This window comes from Chionomys nivalis, chromosome X (assembly GCF_950005125.1).
Source record: "Chionomys nivalis chromosome X, mChiNiv1.1, whole genome shotgun sequence".
NCBI lineage: Eukaryota > Metazoa > Chordata > Mammalia > Rodentia > Cricetidae > Chionomys > Chionomys nivalis.
Genome location: NC_080112.1, coordinates 4,132,556 through 4,158,362, shown reverse-complemented (window position 1 = coordinate 4,158,362; position 25,807 = coordinate 4,132,556). Strand labels below are relative to the sequence as shown.

Below are 25,807 nucleotides of genomic sequence, written 5' to 3'. Positions count from 1 at the left end.
CCCAATAGATCAGCCCCACTGTCACAGTGGGTGGGTGCACCCCTCGTGGTCCTGACTTCCTTGCTCATGTTCTCCCTCCTTCTGCTCCTCATAAAACAATAAAAATAAAAAAAATAAAAAAAGAATATTTGAGTATTTGTTATGAAATCATAGATCAAAATTAAAGCTATCATGGTGGAAATATAATTCATCAAGAAAAGATTCTATGGATTTGTTTCAAAAGTCACACAACTATTAAGTGGAATATGCTAATTATTTAGAAAAAAAATGTACCTACATATAATGTTGTTTAGCTAAATAAGTAGAGAAGAACAGCAATAAATCACATATAGATTGTACATGCAGTAATGTGGATTAAATGTATTTTAAATTTTTCCTCCAATACTTCCACAATATAGTTAATGTTAAAAAATATTGAACAATATGAATCCAAGTCAGCATAAGGAATATACAGTGTGTTAATAAGCTTGTTGTTAGTTAATTGGTTCTGAAAATTCAATATTAAAATAGATAACTTAAGAGAAAAAAAGAATTTCAATGTATAAAATGACATATAATCACATCTGTTTCTATTTTCCCTCTCCAATTCTCCCCCATGTACTCTCAATCACATGTTTTCTGTTTTTTGCTAAGTCACTGTGTGTAGGTAAAGCTGCTCATAGGTACAAGGTTGTGGAGTCATCCACTGGAGTATAGGATACATACCTACAGTGGTCTTATCCTCAATAAGGAGGAATGATTCTCCTTCCCACAGCAGCTCCCTACTGTTAATGTCTCTGTCAGTATGGTGTGGGACCTGGAGATCATCTGTAACATCTATGTCAGGATTTTAGTTGGCTTTACCTTGATAGGTCATGTGCAGGTAACTGTAACAGCCATATCATGTCCACAACACCGCATTTAACAGCACTCTTTCCCACCCTCTCTACCTCTTACATTCTTTCCACCTCCTCCTCCTCCTCCCTGTGCCTTGGTGGCAGAAAGGGGGATGGTGGAAATAGATGTCCCATTTAGGGCCAAGCATTCACTATCTTCTCAGCACTTTGATCAGTTCCACATCTTTCCATTGGCTGTTGTTCACTGCAAATGGAAGCTTCTCTATGGTTGAGAACAGAATAGGTCTAGGGGTAGAAATATAAGTACTTAGAAGGCAATTTGATAGCATGACCACTTAGGAAAAGAAGAACAAGTTCTACATTAGGGTCTATAAACTCACCAGCCATGGGATTTTGCCTAGGATTCCAGAACCAGGAATGAAATTCCTTGCTGTGGAGCAGGCCTCAAATCTAATCAGAAAGCATTCTGTCATTCCGACAGTCACACCGCTATTGAACCAGTGAGCACATCTTTGCTAGTAACTTGATGCCTTTAGTATACTGGGTTCGGCACTGGGTAAGAACTTTGATATCTTTTCTCCCCACATCAGCCTGCACAGCACCTTCTGACATTAGGGAGGAAGTTTCTGGAGAGTTTGAAGATGACTTTTTATGTTTTGCAGCCAGAGTGTGTGGCGTTTCAGCAACGAGGGATTATTCCCACATAGTTATGATGGGTATCCAAAGACAGCAGCAATAACCTGTGGTACTTTGGTGACTTGGGACCTCACTGACCAATGGCTTGTAGGGCAGTATCTTATGCCTTATGCTGCTATTTTCATTTAATAACTCGAGTCTCTGGGAGCAACATTGACCAACCATACAGGGTCATTCCATTTGGATTCTTTTTTTAAAGTTGTTAATGCTGACACAGGAATAACTTTTGTAGCCTGTGTTTGTATTCAGATGCTCTTCTCCCATTTAGTAAATCCATAAAGCTAATAAATAGCCTGGCAATTGTTCTTTCTGATGATGTGTTTCTCATTCAACATCTAGTGGTTGAATGCTAGCAACTGTAGATTTTGCAACAAGGTACAGAAACATTGAACTCCTCCCCCAGAATATGACAACTACTTGTTTTTCTAAGGTTCTGTCTATGTGTGCTGTTTCTTCTGACTAGAGCTTTTCCACACAGAGGCTGCATGTTTAGTTAGGATTCACAGGCCATAGGCACAGGATACTGAAGTCAGTATCTCTCAGTTAAATAAAGCATGGTTTTACCTCTTCTTCAGCCACAGCCACTACCTCTTTCTTCCTAGAACTTCTTTGTTGCCATGTCTATCAGAGAAGGCACTCCCTGCTTCCAGTGGGGTAACCAAATCAGAGAGTTTAATCCTGGAGTCCTAATTGGAATTGGAAATTTAAATCCAAGTCAGATTAAGATGTGTGATTATCTCACTGTTAAGATACTGAGTTCATATATAGCTAAACTGTGTTCTGGATCCAGTTTGGGGTTTTCTTGTTTTGTGTACTGGTCTAAAAGCCTATCTCCCTTTTTATATCATTGCTTTTACATGGAAAATGCCTTCAGTTTTCTAAACAGAAACAACATTTACTTTTGAAATGTACCCTGTGACAATAGCCTGTGAAAACACTTGCAGGAAAGGATTTGTGTTTAAAACAGTTGGAAGTGAGGAGATAAGTTTCTTCAAATTAGATACTTTCCTGAAACTCACAGGACAAATGTGTTAGGATTGACTTAATATTGAATGAGATTTTGGGGATAAATATGTTAACGAGGATTAACATCTTTCTTAGGGACTAGGCTGTTGAATCTAATGGCATCTTTCACAATAAGAACATTTCCATGATGATGTTGTTCTGTATTTTAACTAACAGGTTTTCAGGAGGCCTGATACCAGGGTAAGGATATTTGGTTTTTGGCAGATGGGCCTCCTACTTATACATGTCTGTGCTTTATGGAACACTTGGTCTGTTTAGTGTTCTTTACCTTCCCACTGGTTCTTATGAGTCACTCTGATCAGTTTGCTCTGCTATGTCATAGCTTTAAATGTTCACTGGAAATGCTTTGTTTGCTACAGTTTTTAAACGTGCAGTAAGAGCCTATGTGTGTGAAGGCAGGATGCAAAAATTGTTACCAGTGTGCTGTACTGGCTTTCCTCATACCACATGAATTCTGACCCAATGGATGATCATGACTAATGCTATATGTCTAGGCCTATGTGGGCCTCTTTTTACAAATATGCTTTTAATTGAAACAGAATTATGTTACTTCCCTTTCTTCATCCCTTCTCAACTACCATCTCTTGAACCCCTCCCATGTATCCCCACCTCCACTCTTTTGGAGTTGATAGCCTCTTTTCTTTGATTGTTATTGTTTTGCACACGCATGCACACAGACACACATACACACACACATGCTTATTGTGTGATTCATGCTAAAGAATTTAGCAACCAAAAAAGTGATCATTTGTTGTCCATCCAATCTAAGACCTTAAATCATGCTGTGTTTGCATGTTCAGTCCAAAAAAAGTTTAAGTGCTAATCTTGAAGCAAGACTTAAAAAATCGATATTTTTAAAAATACAAATATAGTAAATTGTAGCTTATATTTTCCTCATCAATTTCCTTCCCTCTATTTCAGAATATTCATAAAGCAAGACAAAGATTGGTAATTTGCATGCATCTAACTCCTAGTGTCAGACATGAAAAAAAATGAACCTATTTTTTATTAAATGGGAACAATCTGGATTTTCATAGTATGATTTAATTACTTCAGTTTGAAGTTTGTAATCTTATTGAAGCCAGTGAAGTTGTACAGAAATAACGAAGTTAAGTAAAACTCTTGCTATACTAGTTGGTTTACCATCTTACCTTGTTTTCTTTGGCTTGTGAGATTCATTTTCTTTTATTGAATCATACAGTTAAATATTAGTGTTTGACTTTGTACTTGCATGGACTTTGAAATACTGTATGAATTTGTTTTGAATATCCATTAATTTTTCTGTTTTAACATTTAGAATTGCAGAATGATTCCATTGTCTTTGTATGTAAAAACTTAGAAATTTCAACAAAACAGGCTGCATTTAAAATCTACACTGCCATGATGGGTAGCCATAAATTTATTCTGAGTATAAAAACGTGTTATGTAATTACTGAAATTTACTGACTAAAATGTAAATATGTGAAATAGTAAATTATTTCAAAATTTGTTACTTCTTTTGTTGCCTTAAAAATATAGCCATTTGAACTAGTTTTATAAAGTAAAACTGTTAAATTTTAATATTTTCACTATTAAAGATTTGATACCACTTTTAAAAGGGATTATAATCCTGTCGTATTAAGCATTCACATTCTTTCTACCACCTGTTAATAGTACAGTTTTTAAACTTTCAAGAAGAAAATTGATTTTGCGAAGAAATTAATAGCATACCTTTAAAGGGACAGATTAAAAAGAAAAACATGTGGCATTTGTTTTCTTGAAGCATGCTTTTGATACTGTAGTTAGAAATATTAATGTGATCTTGATTAGATGTCACAGTATTTAATAAGTAATAAAATAATACACATATGTATATATGTATGTATTTATATGCAAAATCTTGAGCATGTGTTATGTGCATGGTGCAATGAAATTTACCCCTGGGTAATATAATACTTCTTTAGAATATACAAATGCTTACTCTGTCTAAAATACTTATGTATGAACTGCCTTTGTATTTTGGCTTGACTTTGCCTTTTATGTGGTTTCTGTGGTGTGCTTTATTTTCTATGAGGACATGATGTGCCTGTTATGTTCTTTGCTATTTGCTATGGTGTTGCTTAGTTTTATAAAGACAATCATTGTTTGAAATCCATGATGTTTGTTTGCTTTTCATTTTTCTACCCCAACACAACACAGAAATAGACACTACACTTTAGGCTGAGGATGCTATAGATGGTCCACACGTTATTTCCTTAACTCGAAGGGGGCAAGTGTGGTGATTTGCAAAGCCATAAAAGGTGTGTCAACTTTTACATGGTTACTGTCTCTTAAAAAAGAAATTCTGTCCTTTCACCTGTCTGTTTGCACGTGTTTCTCTTTCTCTTCTCTGCTTCTTCTTGTCCATGCACCTGGTGCTGTGCAGGAGATAGAGGAAGAACACAATGGCTACCCTTCTGAAGCTGAAGCTGATCAGGTGGCAAGTTCTCCATGTTCATCTGTTTGTAGCTACAGACCGTGCATCTAGAAGCCATTTCATACTAGATATCTAGGCAATAAGCAAAGCTTTCCAGTTGCTTTTACCACTATAATAGTGCTCTCCTGTCTATATTTGGTAGATTCCATTATGACATTATTTGCAAAAATTGGTTTATCCAACATTTTGTCAACTAGAAGTTGCTTTATTCACACTTCTTGGCTCCCCAAGATAGGGTTACATGACCTTGACCTCTGCCACTGTAAGAGTATGAAGAGCTTTTAGCAAGGACCTAGAGGAGTAAACACAAATGCTACAGGTTCTTTATAAGGGTGTAGACCTTTTGTTATTCAAAGTTGCATAGTTGGGCTTGAGATTAAAAGTGCTGGCTGCTTTTCCAATTCCCAGCACCCACGTGGCAGCTTACTAGTGTCTATAGCGCCAGTTCTAGGTCATGTGATTCACATATGTATACATGTAGGCAAAACACCCATACATGTAAAGTTTAAAGTTACATGATTTGTGCCTAACGCAGCACCAGGTATTTTGTATTTTGGAATGAGCATATTTATTTTGATTTTATTAATCAGAATACAGAATCCTGCTGTTTCCTTCATACTTCCAGATGTCTCCAGATTCATGAAGCAGTAGTGCTTTTCCTGCTACTGATATAGAAACTGAATAGGAGAATCTGTAGAAGAGCAGGGCTGTGGATGCCTGGCAAGCCCCAAGTGATCAGCCTTCCTTTTGTCCACCATCACCTGCCCAGAACCCTACTCCATTGACTCCAGAAGCATCTTTTATGACTCAACTATAAAATCACTGCTTTAGGCATGCAGCTGATACATAAACTGTTCATCCAGAAGTTTAGAGTCACATTATGAAAAACAGTGACCAGAGTCATCTGGGTGGGTTAGAACCCTCAGCAATAAAGTCAGGAGGTTGTAGATCTCAGCTACACCACCAAATTTGAGATGAGCTCATAGCTGAGCAACATTGAAAATAGAGGCACCAATAGCAAATCAAATTATTTGATTATGAGATCAAATTATTTCATCTTTCAGTTGTGCTGTACATAGGTTGGATAAATCAAGGGTCAAATCATGTCCTGTGCAACCTGATAGTTGCAGTAAAAGCTTAATATAGCACAAATGTGAGTCCTATCTCCTAACACAGCTTCATAAAGGGAATCTACTATATTCACCAAAAATGAGTCTTCTATTGTCTCTTGACTTCCTGTGTAAAGCTGAATGTATTCCTTTCTCTTATGGAAGAATATGAAGCAATGGGACCTTTTTTGTGTTATTCTAATAGATGCTTTTTCATCGTTTAAAAACATGTCCCATACTTAGTGAAAGTTTTATCTCACTGTGTTCACCAACATATTCATGTCTCATAAAAATGCACAGATGTTTCCAGTCATATTTGACTATTAGTATGGGACAAGAAGAGAACCAGTTGTTCTGTACTGTTTATCTTGAGAGCCTTGTGCATTCTGGCAGGGTTTTATTGACTAGCTCAGGCTTGAAGTCTTAAATTTTGATGTGGCTTGCTCTAAAGCTGAACAGGTGTCTTCTCTTCCCAAATCTCCTCCAGATTCTACTGATTAGAGAAGCTTGCTTTCATGAATAGATTCCAAAATAATTTATCCTTAGTTATTTTTAAATATAAGTTATAGAATCTCCATTTTATAATATAATATTTGCCCATTAAAGTAAGCTCTAACAATGTAATGCTTGTAGTAGTTTACAACTCCAACATTGATTAAAGTAGCTTTCTTTTTTTTATTAAATATTTATTTATTATGTATACAATATTGTGTCTGCATGTATGCCTGCAGGCCAGAAGAAGGCACCAGACCCCATTACAGATGGTTGTGAGCCACCATGTGGTTGCTGGGAATTGAACTCAGGACCTTTGGAAGAGCAGGCAATGCTCTTAACCTCTGAGCCATCTCTCCAGCCCCTAAAGTAGCTTTCTTACTTAGTAATTATGCCATAAAATTAGTCAGTAGTTCAGATAGTAAATTAAAGCAGGCCTCAGATTAAGGCTTCTATTAAGATTGTTGATATTTAAGTATTTATAAAGCCAAATGTTTAAAAGTATGTGTATTGGTTTATGCTTTGTTGTATAAAAGGCATATTCCCAAGTCAGATGTAAATAAAAAGGAATGTATAAATGGGGCTGAGGGCAGAGCTCAGTGGTAAAGCACGATTAAGGCCTTGGATTTGCTACCAGGGACCAAAACAAGTATAATAAAATGATTAAGTTGGACATTAAGTGGAAAAAGAGAGTCAAGTTTATATGAAAGTCTTAAAAGTAATGTTCAGATGGGGGTGTGACTTAGTGATAGAATACCAGCTTAGCATATACAGTATCTATCCTAAGTTTGATCTCTGTCACTATAAAATCAAAATTTTACAGAAATTTTCTGATGAAAAATATCTTAATCTATACTACAAATTCAAATTGAATACATTGTTTGGTTGTAACGATGAACCCTAATGTATATATGATTTTAACACTACACTTTTTGATAAGGAAGGGATGGAGCATATGATCTTCTGTCCTCTGGGTGGAAGAGACGTACATACCATATCCTTGATCAGCATTGCCCTCCCTGTTTTCTGATGCATGTTAATGCCCTCCCAAGTGTTAACAGGTATTCCTGAAAAAGTACTCCCTTGATTGAGGAGGTATGAGGCATGTGTTGTACTCTAGCGCCCTCTTGCTGATCTGGTGTGCATTAACACACTAAAACCTAGCTCACTTTTTCTAACATAGCATTTCCCTGTTTTTTTTTTTGTTTTTTTTTTAAATAACTATTTACATCTCCTGGGAAATAATGTTCTATGAAATATAGCTTTGTAGTTGCTGTGGTTTGGATCACCTTATTCTTGTTCATTTCACATCGTTTCAGACATGCCAAGGAGAAAATGACTGTTTTCCTTGGTAGCAGCTCACAGAGTGGCAGTACCTTAGAATAGGCCCCGAGTTTAGGATCCTGTCCTAGCTTTGGAGTTCAGGAACTCCATTTTCTGCTCCCCTATGAGTTATCTGGCACCATACAATGAAGCTTACAAGAACTGGCTCCCAAATCACAATGTCAGCCTCATAGTATAAATATAGGCATGAACTGCCCAGCCATCCTTCTTTTAGCATAACTGTAGCCAATGAACCTAGTAACTCATTAACAGTTTCCTTGGGGAGTGTGAAATTAGTTATAAAATGAATTGGCTTAGCCGAGCAGTGGTGGCGCACGCCTTTAATCCCAGCACTCGGGAGGCAGAGGCAGGCAGATCTCTGTGACTTTGAGGCCAGCCTGGTCTAGAAGAGCTAGTTCCGGGACAGGAACCAAAAGCTATGGAGAAACCCTGTCTTGAAAATTAAAAAAAAAAAAAAACAAAATGAATTGGCTTTGGGAAATGTGTGGTGAACACACCCTGCCCCACAGTATACATTGCAATACAGGTTGAGTGTTCTTTATTTCAAATGTTTGGGACAAGTGTTTCATATTTTGGAATTTTTCATATTTTGGAGTATTGAATGAGACCCAAGAATAAACACAAATTTTGTGTCATCTACACCTTACACACATAGACTGAAGGAAAACTTATACAATACTTTTTAGTATATGTGTTTTGATTGCCACCTTTCACATAAGGTCAGGTGTAGAATTTTCCACTTATGCATTATATTGGCTCTCAAAAGGTTTCATATTTTGGAGCGTTTCCTATTTGGAATATTCACATTACAGATGTTCAACTTGTACTCTCATCTGCCAATGTCATCTCATAGCCTAGAGTGAACAAACAATGGCATTCCCATTCTTTATGCTCCCTGATGTACACTCACACATGCATACACACACACTCACATGTACACACACACTTATATACACATGCACACACATACATGTACATGTTTGTATGTAGCTGGGCCTCAGTGCCAAAGCCTAGGGTTTTTCTTGTTGTACACTATTCTGAGACCATTCTCTGGTCATTTTAATTCTGCCTCAGGGTTTCCCAAACTATTTCATAGGCTCTGTCATTTCTACTTTGGCTGAGTACCTCACCTCTAGTGTTTTTATTTGTGTTACTTTCATGCTTAGAAGATAACATTTTTTTCTGATCTTATTTTCAAATTCGATGGCACCTTACAATACCTATCTGTGTACTGATTACAGTATCTATCTGTCCCGTCAAGCCATTTCTGTATTAATGCTTTCTAACTGTTAATTGTAAATATGTTGTAACAATTTGCTAGAATATGCAGCATGATGTCCTGTAGTGCTGAGCTTTTAAAATGTTTAAGGGGGAGGGGGCTTACATTTTTGCATGCTTCTGTAGCCTTATCAAGAGATCCCAGAATACCAGCATTCTCCTCGATCTACAGATGGAAAGTTAGATTTATTCCTGTTTGGTTTCTTGCCAGGCTTTACGGGATGGAAATAAACTGGCACAGATGGAAGAAGCTCCACTTTTTCCAGGAGAATCAATTAAGGCCATTGGTAAGTTTAATGTATACCATTTGTTATAGGAATTTATAAAATGAAGTGGTACTTTGGAAGCATAGGTGATGTTTATATTGGAGATCAGCTAGACTGATTAATTAAGGAACGAGGTCCATTCTTTCTTATTAGCATCATCCTGACCTTAAGAGATGGAATAATATAGAGGATCCAGGTTAAGTGGCAGCTGAGTGTTTACCAAAAGAACAGAAGCCTGCCTGTTCATCATGAAATGAGAGCTGATTAGTTACTCAGTGTAATGCTGCCTTGCTGCTTTGATGGACTATTTCACCATAAACTAATTGATCAGTAGATGACTGCAATAGCATCTTAGTAACATTTGGAGAACTTTGCAAATAATTTTTGTTGACTTCTGTGATTATCAAAAATATAATTTTACTGGAAGAAAATAGCATGTACTGCCATTCTGGCATATTAAGTAATGGCATGAGGGTTACCATACCTCCCATGATAAAATGCCATGCATCTCAAGAGATGGTATGTAGGAGGGGCATCTGTGTATAAGTTTTTCATCCCAGTTTGCTGGGTTGGATAGTCAACTTTGCTAGTGCTTCATGGCTCTCTCCCAGCATGAGTGTTCAGTCTCAATATAGTCATCTCATATTAGGACCATTTGAATGGTTGGGCTGTCTTACCAGAACCTCATTCTCTCCTCTTTGTGTCTCTTTTTTACTCTGGAAATGCAGCTTTGGGAGGTGGGGGTTCTCACATAGCCCTGTGCCTCTCCCAGTTATTGGAAATATCTTACAGGTACATGTTAGGAACAGCTGCACATCCTTAAGCTTTGTAAGTGTGCTTTAAATTCCTCTAGTGGCTTGCAAAGGGTAAGTAAATTAACCTCCACTATTAAATAAAATATGTTCCTGGAGGCAAAGTATTAAAGTAGGTCATTGTAAAGTAAAATACTCCCTACTGAGTAGTAGTTTAGAGCAGGGTGAGTTTTGACATAGCATACGCTTGGGAAGCCATTGTCACTCTTATGGTAATGAACATATCCAGCCCAGTAGTTTTCTCATGTCATCCCTTTCCATCTCTTCTCCTGTTCATTCCTCTACACCCTCAAACTGTGGTTTATATTTTTGAGTACTTTCCAGAAGTGAAATTGTAGGTTTTTTTTCCCTTAACTTCTTTCAAATACTTGTTTTGATATTCAACTACATTATGACATCAGTTAACAATCATTCCTTTTTATTGCTGAATACTGCTTCATTTAAGGATGCATTCACTTGTTGGTGGCTATTTGGGTTGTTTCTGCTGTTTTTGTATTATAAATAAAATTGTTATGAACATTCTTTAAAAAGCCTTTATACACATATTCTCTTTCTCTTGGATAAATGTCTAAGGGATAGAGCGGGCCATTTAACTTAAGAAATTGGTATTAGTATATATCTAGCAGTGTAGGAGTGTTCTGGTTCTTCCTCTCTTGTCTGAATGCTTTTGCTTTCTTTCTCTTGTGTAAAGCCTTCAGTATGAAATTAAAGAGAAGGCATGAGAGTAGATGTTCTTAATCCTTATGTTGGGAAAATGTTCACATTTTCATTAAATATGATGTTGACTGTAGGTGGTTATTGTCCTTTATCATATCAGAGAAATTTTTTCTACTCTTACTTTAGTAACAGTTGTAGTTAGTAACTTAATTTTGTGAAATGCACCTTTTTGGTATCAATTAATACTGTTACTTTTCTTTAACCTGTAATATGGCAGATTACATCAATTCATTCTGAATGCTTGGTCAACACAGTCCCAGGATAAACTCTACTTTCTTTCATGTATTATCTTCCTCTGCATTGTTAGGTTTTGTAGTGATGAGGCGAGCAGACCTGCTTTTTATCCCTCCTGGCTCCCGCATGGCTAGCCTAGCCCCGGAAATAATTACATGGAAACTGTATTCATTTAAACACTGCCTGGCCCATTATTTCTAGCCTCATATTGGCTAACTCTCACATCTTGATTAACCCATTTCTGATGGAGGAGGGTCATCTATGTGTCACTTTCAATGGTTAATAAAGAAACTGCCTTGGCCCTTTGATAGGACAGAAAATTAAGTAGGCGGAGTAAACAGAACAGAATGCTAGGAGAAAGAAAGCATAGTTGGGCAGATGATATAGCTCTCCTCTCCAAGATGAACGCAGGTTAAGATCCTTCCTGGTAAGCCACTACCTCGTGGTGCTACACAGATTATTAGAAATGGGTTAATCAAGATGTGAGAATTAACCAGTAAGAGGCTACAGATAACGGGCCAAGCAGTGTTTAAAAGAATACAATTTGTGTGTTGTTATTTCCGGGGCTAAGGTAGCCGTGTGGGAGCCAGGCGGCAGGAAGGTAGCCCGCTGCTCCATTCTACACATTTCCATTAAATTTGTGTAGCACCACGAGGCTGTGGCTTACTGGGATGAGTCTAACCTACATCTGTCTTAGAGAGGAGAGCCATGTCAACTGCCTGACTCTGCTTTCTTTCTCCCAGCATTCTATTTGGTGTACTCCATCTATCTAAAGTCTGCCCTCATAAAAAGCCAAGGCAGTTTCTTTATTAACCAATTAAAGTAATACATAGACAGATAACCCTCCCACATCAAGGTTTGATAGATTAGAATTGCACTAAGGGATATTGCACCCATATTTATGGCAGACAGTGACCTTAAGTTTTCCTGTAATGGCTTTGTCAGCTTTTGGCATCAGTAATGCTAACTACATAGAGTGAATTGGGAATTATTCTCTTTCAGGTTTTGTTTTTTAAAAAAATTTATTTCTTTTTTTTTTTAAAAAATTTATTTCTTAGCCGGGCGGTGGTGGCGCACGCCTTTAATCCCAGCACTCGGGAGGCAGAGGCAGGCGAATCTCTGTGAGTTCGAGACCAGCCTGGTCTACAAGAGCTAGTTCCAGGACAGGCTCCAAAACTACAGAGAAACCCTGTCTCTAAAAACCAAAAAAAAAAAAAAAAAAAAAAAAAAATTATTTCTTGCTTACAATTTTGTAGTTTACTCATGAAACCATGTGGATTCTGACTTTTCTTCATGGAAAGATTATAATTACCTAATTAAATGTCTTCAGTAGCTGTTGGATAATTTATCTAAGCATTTTTTTTCTGAGAAAGTGTTGGTAGTTTACATCCTTTCAAAATTCTCCCATTTAATGGTAGTTGTGAAATCATTGTGAAAATGTTACTGATCACACTTTCTTAGTATCTATACAGTTGATGGTGATATGGCCCTTAAACTTGTAATATACATGCTCTCCTTTCTCCCTGAGAAATCTGAATATAAGGTTTACTAATTATGTTGGTAATTCTCAAAGAATTAGGTTTTCATTTTGTTATTGTTTGTTTTCTATTTCATTTATTGCTTCCTATCATCTGCTTCCTTCATGTTCCATTCTCTCTTCTTCCCCTGTTTGCTTAAGTGGACAACTGCTGTCATTGATTTGAGAGCTTTGCTCTCTTCTAGCTTGGTTGTTTGGATATTACTCTAATTGCTACTGTCTACCACCTTATGAATTATGATTTTGTGTTTTCATTTTCATGACATTTAATGCTTTTGATTTTTTTTGACCCTTGGATTACTTGAGTATTTTGTTTATCCCAGCATTTGGGAGTGGAAGCAGAAGGATTAGGAGTCCAGGTTCATCCAAGGTCAGCATGTGCTAGATGATACCTTATCTGAAAAACCAACAAAAAACACCACCAACAATAGCAAAATGAATAGTGTTGTTTCATTTCTGTATATTTATGAATTTATCAAACCCTCTTCTGGTGTTAATTTCTAAGATCAGTCTATTTGTGTTTAGGAAACATAAGTATTATGTTTTGAATATATCTTAAGAATTGTATTATGGCCCCAATATGATCTTTTGAGTGTTCTATACACTGTTGAAAAGAACATGTATTATGCTGTTATTTATTGGAGTGTACTATAGATGCTAATTAGGTTGAATTTGGTGGTATCATTTGATCCTCTGTGTCTACTCAGCCTGCAGTTCCCTCCTTTATTGTCGATATCTGTGTCTCATTGCAGATCAATCACTTTTCTCTGTTTTAAAGTTCTAGGTACATAAATGTTTATAATTATTATATCCTTCTTATGAATTGACCCTGTGGTTAGTAGAAAATTACCTTCTTTATTCCTGGTAATAACTCTTTGCTCCAAAAAATTCATTGTTTTATATTATTGTAGATATTTCAGCTTTTTCTTAATTCACATTGATACACCTATTTTCAATTTCAAAATATTCATATCTTTTTTTAGCTTTGTAAATTAGCATACAAAATAATGGGTTTAATTATGGTGTTTTCATATGCATTTATTTTTCTGAGACAGAGTCTTATATAGCTCAGATCAGCCTCAAACTCACTACGTAAATAAAGCTGGCCTTGAACTCCTGATCCCTCTACCTCAACCTCCTGAGTTCTGGATTACAGAACTCCACAACACCTGTTTTATACAGTAATAGAGATAAAATCCAGGGATTTATCCAGGTTAGGCAATTATCCTACCAATGCCCCATGCCTTATTGTTATTGATCCTTTTCCCCATGCTGTTCTACATTCCCCAGTCCTACCCACTCCTGTTGATTTCCTTCCTACTCACAAAAGGCCCCATTCCACTTTTATGTCGCATCCATTCTTGCCCTCTTTAACCTCTCTCAACCACCAATACCTCTTTCCACCCTTTCATATTCCCATCTAGTTTCATGGTCTGTATCCATAGATATGCACATGCACACACTTGAGTACACACACACATTAAAATTTAGGATCTGCGTATGATAGGAAGTATGCAGTATTTGTGTTTCTGAATCTGGTTTATTATTGCACTTTGGATTTGCATTCATTTTCCTGTAAATATGATTTCCATCTTCTTTATGTTAAATACTGTTCCATTGTATGTATGTAACATATTTTCTTTATTCTTTCATTTTTATGTAAAGTAGGTTTCTTTTGAGCCATGTACAGCTAAAAATCTTGTTTTTGTCCATGATCTGACATTCTGTGCCTTAAATTTGTGATGTTGGGGTCATTAATATATTATAAATATAATTAATTTTAAATTTATAATATTATTTGTTTTCTTTTGTCTCATTTAGTTCTTGGTGTCTTCTTTGCCTTTTTGGTCATGTTGTGGTTTAATTGAATACTCTTTCTTTTCCTTTTTTTTCTTTGTTACAGTGCTGAGGACTGAACTGAGAGCCTAAATGCTTGTCAGGCAAGCACCCTGCCACTGAGCTCTGTCCTTGTTAATTAATTGAGTACTTTCTCAGTATGCATTTTATCTCCTCTGTCTGTATAGTTGCTGCAGTTCTTTCTGTTATTTTATTAGTTGCTTATATGATTTACATTTTACATTTTCAAGTCATTTTACACTTCTGTTTTGGAGACAGTCTCACTATGTAGTCGTGGTTGGCTTACAACTTTCTATTTTGACCAAGTCTGGCCTTGAACAAACAGAAATCCACCTGTATCTGCTTCCCAAATGCTGGTATTGACTGTGTGTGTTATCACTATCACATCTTGCAAAATTTTCTACTTTTATGTGTGGGGTAAGGACTGTACAAGTGTATACTCTCATGTGTCCTTCCAGTCTTTGCTACTGTTAGCATCCATTGTACTTGTACATATGCTATAAACCCACAGGGTTTTACTTTTGTTTTTTTTTTCTCTTTTAAGGATAACATACTAAGGATGCTTTGACATTCAACAGATACATTTACTAGTACATTTCCCTGCTAACCTATCTGGCTAGCTTCATGAGTTTCCACCCTTACTGCTCCCTCTGATGCATCCATAGTAACAAACTTCTAACAACTCACCGCTCTTCTCCCTCCCTTTTCTTTTCTGCCCCATTTGCTTCTCTGATGAGTGAAGATGCTTCTTAATTGAAGTCCATCAGTGTGTGTCCATGTCATTATGTTAGCATTTTTAATGCTATAGTATAATGGTGATTTTCTGTGTCAAATCTCACATATCCCCAGGTATCTGTGAACAGGGACTTTGTCTAATTATATTAAACCCAGCTCCCAGCAATAGAAGACATTCAGAACTTATTAAATTACCAAAAAAAAAAAAGGAGAGTTCTTTGACAATTGGCTGAGTCATCCTACTGCTGTGAATTATGTCTGTAGCTATGTATGTTCTGGTCACTCCAACATTGCAGTGGATTGGCACTGTGGGAAAACCATAAAGATGCACAATCTTTATGATAGAGGTTAGCCTTTTAACTGTCACAGGAATTAAACATACTGTGCATATTTGATTGATAAGAAACAGAAAGTTAACTTTGATACAGAAATTTTGTTTTTGAGATAGAGTCTGTCCTGGAACTCACTATGTAGATCAGGATGGCTTAAACTCACAGAGATCCTCCTGCGTCTACAACTACTGGTTAAGATTAAAGGTGTGTACTACCATGCCTGGCTGATAAGGAATTTTAAGCAAGCCCTCCTAGCAGGTGACCATACTACGGCCTCAGGCACTGAGCTATACTCTCAGCTTATGAAAGAAGTCTTTCTCTACTTCATTCATAGTGTGCAAGTTTTCTTTAGCTGCAAAGCAGTTTAGCCTTTACTGTTAAGCTTTTACTAGTTTTAGGTTGCAGCAGTTTATAGAATGAGAGCCCAGTGACTTCAGAGGATAATTAATATTTTGAGCATTATCAACTTTTAAGCAGGAAAGATATTAACTACCTGAAAAAAGAACAAAATAAACATACTAAAATTTTTTAAATTAAAGTCTTATTAAGTAGTAATACAGTTTAACTGTATCAGAAGACTGTTTATGCCATTATGTAATAACTGATATAATTCCTTAAAGTTTTAAATTCCTACAAGACTGGATCATGCATACAAATTTGGAAGCTCATGCTGGAAGTTACTGAAATACAAGACAATAAGAATCATTGCTACTTTGGTTTTCTTCTTTTAGTGAAAGATGTCATGTATATCTGCCCATTTATGGGAGCAGTGAGTGGGACCCTGACAGTGACGGATTTTAAAATGTACTTCAAAAACGTAGAAAGGGTAAGATTTTTAAGCATGCTTTGGTTTTCAAATCTTGTGAACAGTAAAAGAAAGTAAACAATCCCCTGACTTCCCATCACAGGGACACTACACGACAATGAGTTTGAAGAAATTTTGGGTGTCAATCAAAATTGTTAAATTTGTGCTTAGATTTGAAGACGTGTCACTGTGGTCTGGGTATAGACCTTGTGAGGAATACTATCTCTCAGATGTCAGCTTCTTATCTGGGGCAATGATAACTGCATTTCAAAGTAAACAATCATATGTTATAACTATGGAGCAACTTAAAACATGAAAACTCTGTTTTCTGACTTTGATAGATGTTTAATTTTTAAACCTAGGACCCACATTTCATCCTTGATGTTCCCCTTGGAGTGATCAGCAGAGTTGAGAAGATTGGTGCCCAGAGCCATGGGGATAATTCTTGTGGTATAGAGATCGTGTGTAAGGTAGGCTGCAGACACAAGTAAACACTGGCATGGGGCGGTCCACTCTGAACTTTTTTTGACTCATGCCCCTTATGGTCTCTGGAACATAGGAACAATTTGTACTGTTTTCAGAACAATGATTCCTTCAAGTCTTATATCAAAGAATGCAAACCACTGTATAACATATCAAAACAATCCTTTTTGAAAGTTGAAATGTTTGTAATTAACCTGCAACACAAGTGCTGGCATCATTTGTCACATCTCAGAGAAACCAAACAGAAAGCAGAATCCAATACCCCCTTTCACAGTTTCCTGTTTTAGAAGTACTTTTCAACATAGTCGATGGTCAAAGACCATCAGTCTGTTCTAGAACTCTAGTGATTAAAGATTCTTGGCTATGTTGTTACTTTATGCCTTGAACTATCCTCTTTTTTTTTTCTTTTCACTTTCTTCAAAATGTTAGATAGGAATGTGTGGGAAAACTTTAATGATGGCCACGAAAAAAAAAGACCTCAAATGAGTAGGGTTTATGCCTGATGACTTTACTACTATAACACAGTCTATTAAAAGCTACCGTAATGTACCAGGAGATGTATCCTGCCTGCAGAATTGTCAAGACCACTTCTAAACTTGGAATTGATGTCCATATTGATGTTCAGATTTGTTGTATGCCTATTTGTTTACACACACCAAAGTCAATAAATCTCAATCCTTCCTCTTCTCACTCCTTTCCTGGATAGGGGAGCCCAGGGCTTCTCACATTCTAAGCACATACTCTACCACTAATCTACATGCCACACTTGTTGCATACACTCTTGCAGGGATTAAAATGCTTTTCCTGAGCATTTCTAAACAGCAAGTGAGTTACCAGGGTGTATGCACAGCCAGTGTGACTTGAAAAACAGTCATGTCAGGAAGAGATGCTACTTTGGCCCATGTCCTGTGGCTGTTTCACTAAAGTATTTTTTATGGCTGGCATGGGCATTGACTGACAGCTGGTTTAAATGCTTCATAGCCTGGAATTACAAAGTCCAGGCTCCCAACTTGTGCCTGAGAACATCACAAGGTGTGGGGTTTTATTTTTATTTTTAGTTTTTTTGTTTATTTGTTCATTTGTTTGTTTTCACAGTCTGTTTTCACTATGTAGCCTTGGAAGGCCTGGTGCTCACTATGTAGACAGAGGCTGGCCTCAAACTCATAGAGTTCTGCCTACCTAAGCTTCCTGAACGCTTTGGATTAAAGGCATGTACCACCACACATGGCTTATTTTATTATGTTTTATATGTGTAGGTGTTTTGACTGCATGAATATATGCCTGGTACCTATGGAGGCCAGAAGAGGGTGTCAGATCAGATCCCCTGCAAATGAAGTCACAGAAGGTTGTGAGCTGTCATGTGGGTGCTGGGAATTGAACATGGATACATCTGGAAGAACATAGTCATATCTCTAGCCCGAGTTTTATTTTTTAAAGTTGATTCATAATTCAAAAGTACTAAAGCTGTATATAGTAAAGCATCAAGTCTTTCTCTCCCAGTCTACCACACTCTGCAGACATACTTACTAATGCCTAATATAACACTGCACAGATACCTTGTGCATGGAAACATTTCCTTAAAAGAAACAATGAGCCACATGGTAGCATATACCTTTAATATCTGCACTCAGGAGGCAGAGGCAGGCAGATCTCTGTGAATTCATGGCTGGCATGGTATACATAGCAAGCTCCAGGCCAGCCAAGGTTGCCTAGTGAGACCTTGTCTAAAAAGAAAAGGAAAGAAAAGAAAAGAAAAGAAAAGAAAAGAAAAGAAAAGAAAAGAAAAGAAAAGAAAAGAAAAGGACAATGATAGTATATACATGGCTCTGTACCTTTCTTTCCCTGTGGCTATGTAATCTTGGAATTTCTTCGTACTAGTGTATATAGAGCTGCAGCTTCTTTTTAGGAGGTCTTTAGCTGCCCTGTACATTATTCAGATACAGCCTCTACTGATAGACTTTTGGGTTATTGCCATTCATTTGTTGTTATATAAGTATCACAATAACTTTACTTCCCATGATACTATTTCTTTGTCATTTATTTTCAAATTTCTTTTTATGTTAAAGAAGAATGATACTGTTTGAACATAGATTTTGGTTGAGAGGCTATGCTTAAAACACTCACATTGGAAGAAATCACACATTAAGAGCTTAGGCTTGATGTACTGGTTCCTGATAACTTGTGGTGGGGCATTTGGCCATCAGGGAGAACACTGGGATAAAGGAAAGCATTCTTAAGTGATCTTAAGAAACAACATTATATTGCTACAAGGACATTGCTGAGAGCTATAGTCTCCACATAGTAGTGACTACTTTCAGTGAGTACATAGGGACAAGAATCTGCAACATTTCTTTTTCATGGATGAAGTAGTAAATTATGTAGTTGGCTCTTTCATCAGCTTAACTTGAACAATACATTCCATGGCATATTTTTGGCCAGAAAGTACACAGAGTGTGGTGGTACTTGTTTTGTGTGTAAACATTATTCTTCTTTTAATTCTTTTAACATAATACATGACATAATATTTTTATTGATTATTTGGGAATGTTGTACAATGCACCCCAATAATACCATTCCTCCCAGTTCCACCCTCCCATTCTTGTTTCCTCTCCCACCAAAAACCCACACCAAGTTCGGTTTGTGTTGCACAACTACTCAGTGGAGCATGGTCAAACTCCCAGTGGCCAATCCCTTGAAGAAAACTTAGTCTTCCCCACCCCACCCTTTCCAGAAGCCATTAACTGTGAAGAGCTACACTTCAGCATTATTCTTAATTATTCTGCTGACTCCCCCACATAATACATATATACATACACATTAACATCCTCTTTATTCCAGGTTCCTTAATTTTTCAAATCTCATTGGAAGTATTTTTGTTAACTTGTCTTCTGTGAGTTGGAGAACTATATAGTACAAAATGAGGGTAAATAAACATTTTTATGTATATATGACAGGGTATCTTGCTAACAGGTGCTCATTGTTTACTAGGATATGAGAAACCTGAGACTTGCATATAAGCAGGAGGAACAACGAAAACTTGGGATATTTGAAAACCTCAACAAGCATGCTTTTCCTCTTTCTAATGGGCAGGCAAGTACAACAAAGGAAACCTTTCCTGCATGCATTCCTTTAGAAGTTGCCTTTATCTCTTTTCTGTGTTACAACTAAATTCAAATATTTGGATTCGTTCTCTTCTGTGTAATAATTAAGAAAAGCTTCCAATTTGTTACTTTAAAATTTGCAGAGTAAAATAGGAGTTCTAACACAAATGCTCACATGTATTTTATGGGTTTTATATACAGGTGCTATTTGCATTCAACTATAAAGAAAAGTTTCCAGTTAATGGCTGGAAAGTTTATGATCCAGTATCTGAATATAAGAGACAGGTAGAGTATGCCATGTTGGTTCTCAATTCCCTGAGTGCCCTCTCCTCCTATGACATATCTTTGACTTCATTGGTGTTTAGACATCATTTTCCAGAGGGATTAGTAGAATGTGTGGACAAGGGTTTGAAACTCAGAATTTTAAGAACCCATCCTTCCTTCCTTCTTCCTTCCTCACTCTTCTTCCTCCTTCCTTTCATCTTGACTGCCTGCCTTGCTGCTGTTTTCCTGCATGTCTTTTCTACCTTGCTATCTGTCTTCTTACTTGCCATCTTTCCTTTTTCCTTTACCACGCTCCCTTCCAGGATTGTGCACATAGTAGGCAAGTGCTCTATTACCAAACTATCTGCTTCTAGATGTTTTTATTACATATCTCATAAAGAACTGATGAATAAGGATCCAAACTGCTATTAAATTTTATTGGAGGCATTATTAGTTAAATAACATTGAAAAAGTTACAAATGAATTTTCATTTAAAATAGGAAAGAGATGCGATTCATACTTTGTTTGTTTGCAAAGTAGAGGTGAGTATTTCCCCTTCTTCCTTCTCTAATACCCTACAGGGCTTGCCAAATGAGAGTTGGAAAATATCCAAAATAAACAGTAATTATGAATTCTGCGATACCTACCCTGCCATCATTGTTGTGCCAACTAGTGTTAAAGATGATGACCTTTCAAAAGTGGCAGCCTTTCGAGCAAAAGGCAGAGTCCCTGTAAGTAATAGGCATTGCTATTTAGATATACAGACACTGCATTGTATCTAATAACAAAATGGAAAGTAAAAACTTAGCTTGTAAACCCGACTGTATCTTTGATTCTTAAGAAATAACTCATTACATAAACACTCATTTGCTGTCTCACTCTTGTATATGTCCTATTTCTAAATGCAAAGGTACCTTAAATTTTGCACTCCAGATATAGCCAAGAATAATAGAGGAGTAACAAGAATGACCATGCTGCTGCACTACAGTTTACCTCTTGGTTACACCATTCACTCTGGTGAAAATCCATTCTTTCTTCCTGCTGTGTGCATTGATGTAGCTGCATGGTACTAAAACAATCATGCCTAGAGTTTACATCAGAGTAATCTTGTGTCACTTGACCACTGCAGGAAAATGAGAGATCTGGTGGCAGAGTTATAGATTTGTTTTTAATATGAGACCTCACGCTGCTATTTATGTTATTATAGAGATTCAGAGGGTTTTTTATATTAGAAAAAAATATGAAACTAGCCAGTCAAATAGAAATGGGACTAGATTTTAGTAATAGTTTGACTTAACTTTTATTTTACTTAAAATGATAGAATTTCAAAGGCAGAAAGTATCTAGTTAATATAGAGTATCTAGTTAATATAGTTGGTCTTTTAGTGTGACCAACACATTTTAAGTATTTTGGCCACTACAATGTTATGACTAGCTTACCTACTCAGAGCTATGAGAAAACTCTTTGGGAGAGATTATACTTTTCTTACCAATTATTTTTTTTAATTTCCGAATGATATCTATCAGCAGATATGTTTTATTTGTTGCTTTAAAAACATTAGGTGTTATCATGGATTCACCCAGAAAGTCAGGCAACGATTACACGTTGCAGCCAGCCACTGGTGGGTCCTAATGATAAACGCTGCAAAGAAGATGAAAAATATCTACAGACAATAATGGATGCTAACGCACAGTCACATAAACTCATCATCTTTGATGCCCGACAAAACAGCGTTGCTGATACCAACAAGGTACATATTCAGTAGCCTTGTAGAAAATTTGTTTTTTTATGTATTTTCTGTAAGTCTTCATGGTTTTGGAATAGGCCATTTAATTTCTTATTATGTGAACTTTGAGTCTTTTAATGTAGACTGTGACTGTCACTCCTTCTTTAATACTCTGTGGACTGTATCCAGCATCCTACATTGGCTGAAATCTTATTGTTTTCATTACTTCTCCACAGTTTTATCTGATAACTCAATTAAAGCCTTGAAAGAGAACTGCATAAATCAGTATGTATTTTAGTAAAACAACCACATGCCCCTTGGAAGCTCCTCTAATAAATTTATTGATTATTTAACCAATTCCTATCTCTTCATATTTTACATATTATTTTATACATTTATGCATATTTGTTTAGAATATACTCAGCTACATGAAACTACAAATATATAAAATTTCCGTAAGTGACATAAAGCGGTACTCACATGTGTGAGATGTGCAAGCATGTGGTTCCTTTTTGTTCTACATGAGCTAAAGGGGTTTGAGTCATTTATGTGCATGAAAATTTGAAGATCAAGCTCCTGGTACCTATTATCCACATAGAGAAATGTTTTGATTTGAGTAATTTCTCTTCCCCATGGATAGTTTTCCAATAGTCTACCAGAAGACATGCCTTCAGTAGTCAGAAGATTTTACCTTCTCCTCAAGTAAAATTTCAAAATATTAGAAAACTGACAGTCCATTACCATCTCATTCATATTTGTTTTGTTTTGTTTTGTTTTGTTTTTCGAGACAGGGTTTCTCTGTAGCTTTAGAGCCTGTCCTGGAACTAGCTCTTGTAGACCAGGCTGGTCTCGAATTCACAGAGATTTGCCTGCCTCTGCCTCCCGAGTTCTGGGATTAAAGGTGTGCGCCACCACCGCCTGGCTCATCCATACTTGTAATGTGACACTTGTGTAACACATCTAATGAGCACCCAGTAGGGGCAATGTGCTGGGGTAAATAACAAAGGCAGACAGTTTGAGGTGCTATAAATAGGACAAGTAAGCTTTGTTTGCTTGGGAAGGGAAAGTGAAATGGCTACACCTTCCATAAACATAACTAGGACTTTACAAAGTAGATGGCACTCGAGCTGGCTTTATATAGTCAGAAAGTTGTGCAGAACATCATAAACAATTTGAATACCTGTTCAACAATGCGATGGGACATGGTTTTATGATGGCTAGCAGCACCATTATCATCCAACCTATGTGCTTGTGTTTCCAGCTTTCTCTTGTTTGCTTTTTCCTTATCTTTCACTAATATGTATTCCATCATTAATTAACTACAGCTGCCAAAAGGTCAACCTTCTACCTCTAGAGTCATTGTCTGTAGATGGAAGTTTCTGTTCCACCTGGTTTCACAGCCATTTAGTCCCAAAGAAACACACAGAGGCCTATTTAATTACAAATTATTTGGCCTAATAGCTCAGGCTTATTATTAACTAGCTCTTTTAACTCAAATTAACCCATAATTCTTATCTGTGTTTAGCCACGTGGCTTGGAACCTTTCCTCAGTGAGGCATTCTCATCTTATTTCTTCTGCATCTGGCTGGTGACTGCATCTTTGTCTTTCCTCTTCCCAGAATTCTCCTACTCTGGTTGCCCCGCCTATACTTCCTTCCTGGCTACTGGCCAATCATTGTTTTATTAAACCAATACTAGTGACAAATCTTTATAGGGAACAAGAGCATTATCTTACAGCAGTTGTCACTGAGGCAGCATTCGAGTTGCTGTCATCATTAATGACCTTAGATGGATCACTCCATTCTCTTGGCTTTCATGGTCTCATAAATGTCTCATCCCAACCCCCATGTTCTTCTCAATATACAACTTGGCCTTCTTGCTCTCCTTTATTGGTTTCTCTTCCTTTTCCCAACTTCAAATGGTAAAGTTACTTGAACTTGGTTTGTGATTTCCTATTTTGTTCTGTAACAATCTCCCAAGGTCATCTACTTGAGTCAGGACTTTAAACAATGTCTCTGTGTTGAGTTGTACATGGCAGTGTCTCCAGCCCTGAACCCTCCTGAGATTAGACCAAATCCCCATGTTTGACTTCTCTACTTGGCTGTCTCTGGAGTCATAAAACCTTAAGAGTGAATGCAATGAACTTTAGAGAGTTTGGCAGAATGAGACCTTTGGCTTGTACTTGGATACTCCTGGGGTTTGCTCCACAGATACCAGTTCTTGTGCCAACACTTGTGGGAGGGTTAGAAATAGAAAATGGTACCTGTGAATACCTCTGCATGGTGGTGGGTATGCCCCTAATACTCCATACATGAAACTACTACTGAGTTGACCACTCCTGTGGTCATGGATGCCACCCAGGATTCTGACTTGAAGACTAAGTTATGGTGTTGGTTAATAAGATAGGAGAAGAATGGGGCTGAGGCTGCCTTGTTACAAGTCCAAAATCTCATAAAGTTATTGCCCTTCTAAAGGTTCGAAGAGAGACTCTACTTCTTTCCTCCTTCAGTGTCTCATGGCCAAATAAGCACTCCTGAGCTGTAACTACACCCTGCAATCTACCTTATCTTCACTTGGCCTTCTCCTACTCTGTGTGCTTCTTTGTTTCTTCCTCCTCTTTCTTCTAAGGATATTGTAGTGACCTTCAGGGCCCACTTGATGGAATCCAGGATTATCCTGGCAGCTTATGGTCTTTAATCACATTTTCAAGGACCTGTTTTGTTTTTCAAATAAGGTTGCATTCACAGTTGGAAGAAGTTTATTGTGTCTTCAATGGGAGTCACTTTTCAGCCCATTGTACAAAGGCATCCTTCATCAGACAGTTGCCTTTCTCTTCCAGGACTGCAGAATTTATTGTCTACCTCTCTGAATCCTGCTTGTTACCACTGTACAATTCCAAGGAATTTCAGAATATAGGAACACTATATAGAGAAGACTGACACACAAAGACAGAAGAATTATCTTCTTTTTAATTATTTTATTACTTTCGAAATAACAAATATTTATAATACTTTTACCTGGTAAAGGTTGTATGTGTTTGTGGTTCACATGTTTTGAAGTATTGTAGTCACTAAATTAAGGTAACAAACATGCATAACCTCACAAACTTTCTTTTAAGGTGAAGAAACTTCAAATCTGCTCTAAGCAGTGTGGACATATACAATATGTTGTCATTGTCAATAGTCACCATGTTATGTAGACTGATCTAAGAATGAAGTTCTGCACATTCCATGCACTTGTGTCCTTTCCTTTCTCTCTCACCACATCTCCTGGGTGGTAATTCTTCCAGTTCCTGAAGCACACCCCAAGGTCAGCACAGAATCTAGCCATATTCACATAGCTAGCCAATTCCCTGTACTTTAGGCTGACTCTTTCTCAGATCCTGAAACTAAGAACATTAGTGGCTTCCCAAGGTATATATAGCCTTCTATTTCTCAACAGGAACAGCAGTGGCCCTACCTCCACTGCTCAAATTGCAGATAGGTAATGTTTTTCCACATCACTGGCTTCTCTCAAGAACCCTGCCTGGCCCTGATAGATGTAGGGATAAGCCCCGCCCCTTAGGGGGTGTGTTCGCCTCGGGCTAATGTTTACCTATAAATCTGGCTAGCGCGCAGCACTTGCTTCTGCTTTAGAACGGTGGTTCTGTAAGTCTATTTCCCCATTAAAGCTGTATATATTTTTACAATCTGTCTGCATTCG

The 25,807-nt window shown here is 37.1% G+C and overlaps 1 protein-coding gene across 6 annotated transcripts in view; it reads left to right on the top strand.

Moving 5' to 3' along the window:
* Mtmr1 (myotubularin related protein 1) overlaps nucleotides 1–25,807 on the top strand; it is a 65,482-nt gene that overhangs the window by 12,557 nt on the left and 27,118 nt on the right. The window contains exons 3-12 of one of the 6 annotated variants that reach the window (XM_057759090.1): nucleotides 2,715–2,738; nucleotides 3,480–3,506; nucleotides 4,963–5,013; nucleotides 9,448–9,523; nucleotides 16,458–16,552; nucleotides 16,894–17,001; nucleotides 20,003–20,104; nucleotides 20,317–20,400; nucleotides 20,961–21,110; nucleotides 21,941–22,129. In XM_057759090.1, the coding sequence (XP_057615073.1) occupies nucleotides 2,715–2,738; nucleotides 3,480–3,506; nucleotides 4,963–5,013; nucleotides 9,448–9,523; nucleotides 16,458–16,552; nucleotides 16,894–17,001; nucleotides 20,003–20,104; nucleotides 20,317–20,400; nucleotides 20,961–21,110; nucleotides 21,941–22,129 (906 nt within the window). The remainder of the gene's footprint in view (nucleotides 1–2,714; nucleotides 2,739–3,479; nucleotides 3,507–4,962; nucleotides 5,014–9,447; nucleotides 9,524–16,457; nucleotides 16,553–16,893; nucleotides 17,002–20,002; nucleotides 20,105–20,316; nucleotides 20,401–20,960; nucleotides 21,111–21,940; nucleotides 22,130–25,807) is intronic. The other 5 variants (XM_057759084.1, XM_057759085.1, XM_057759087.1 and 2 more) reach the window with 5 other exon arrangements.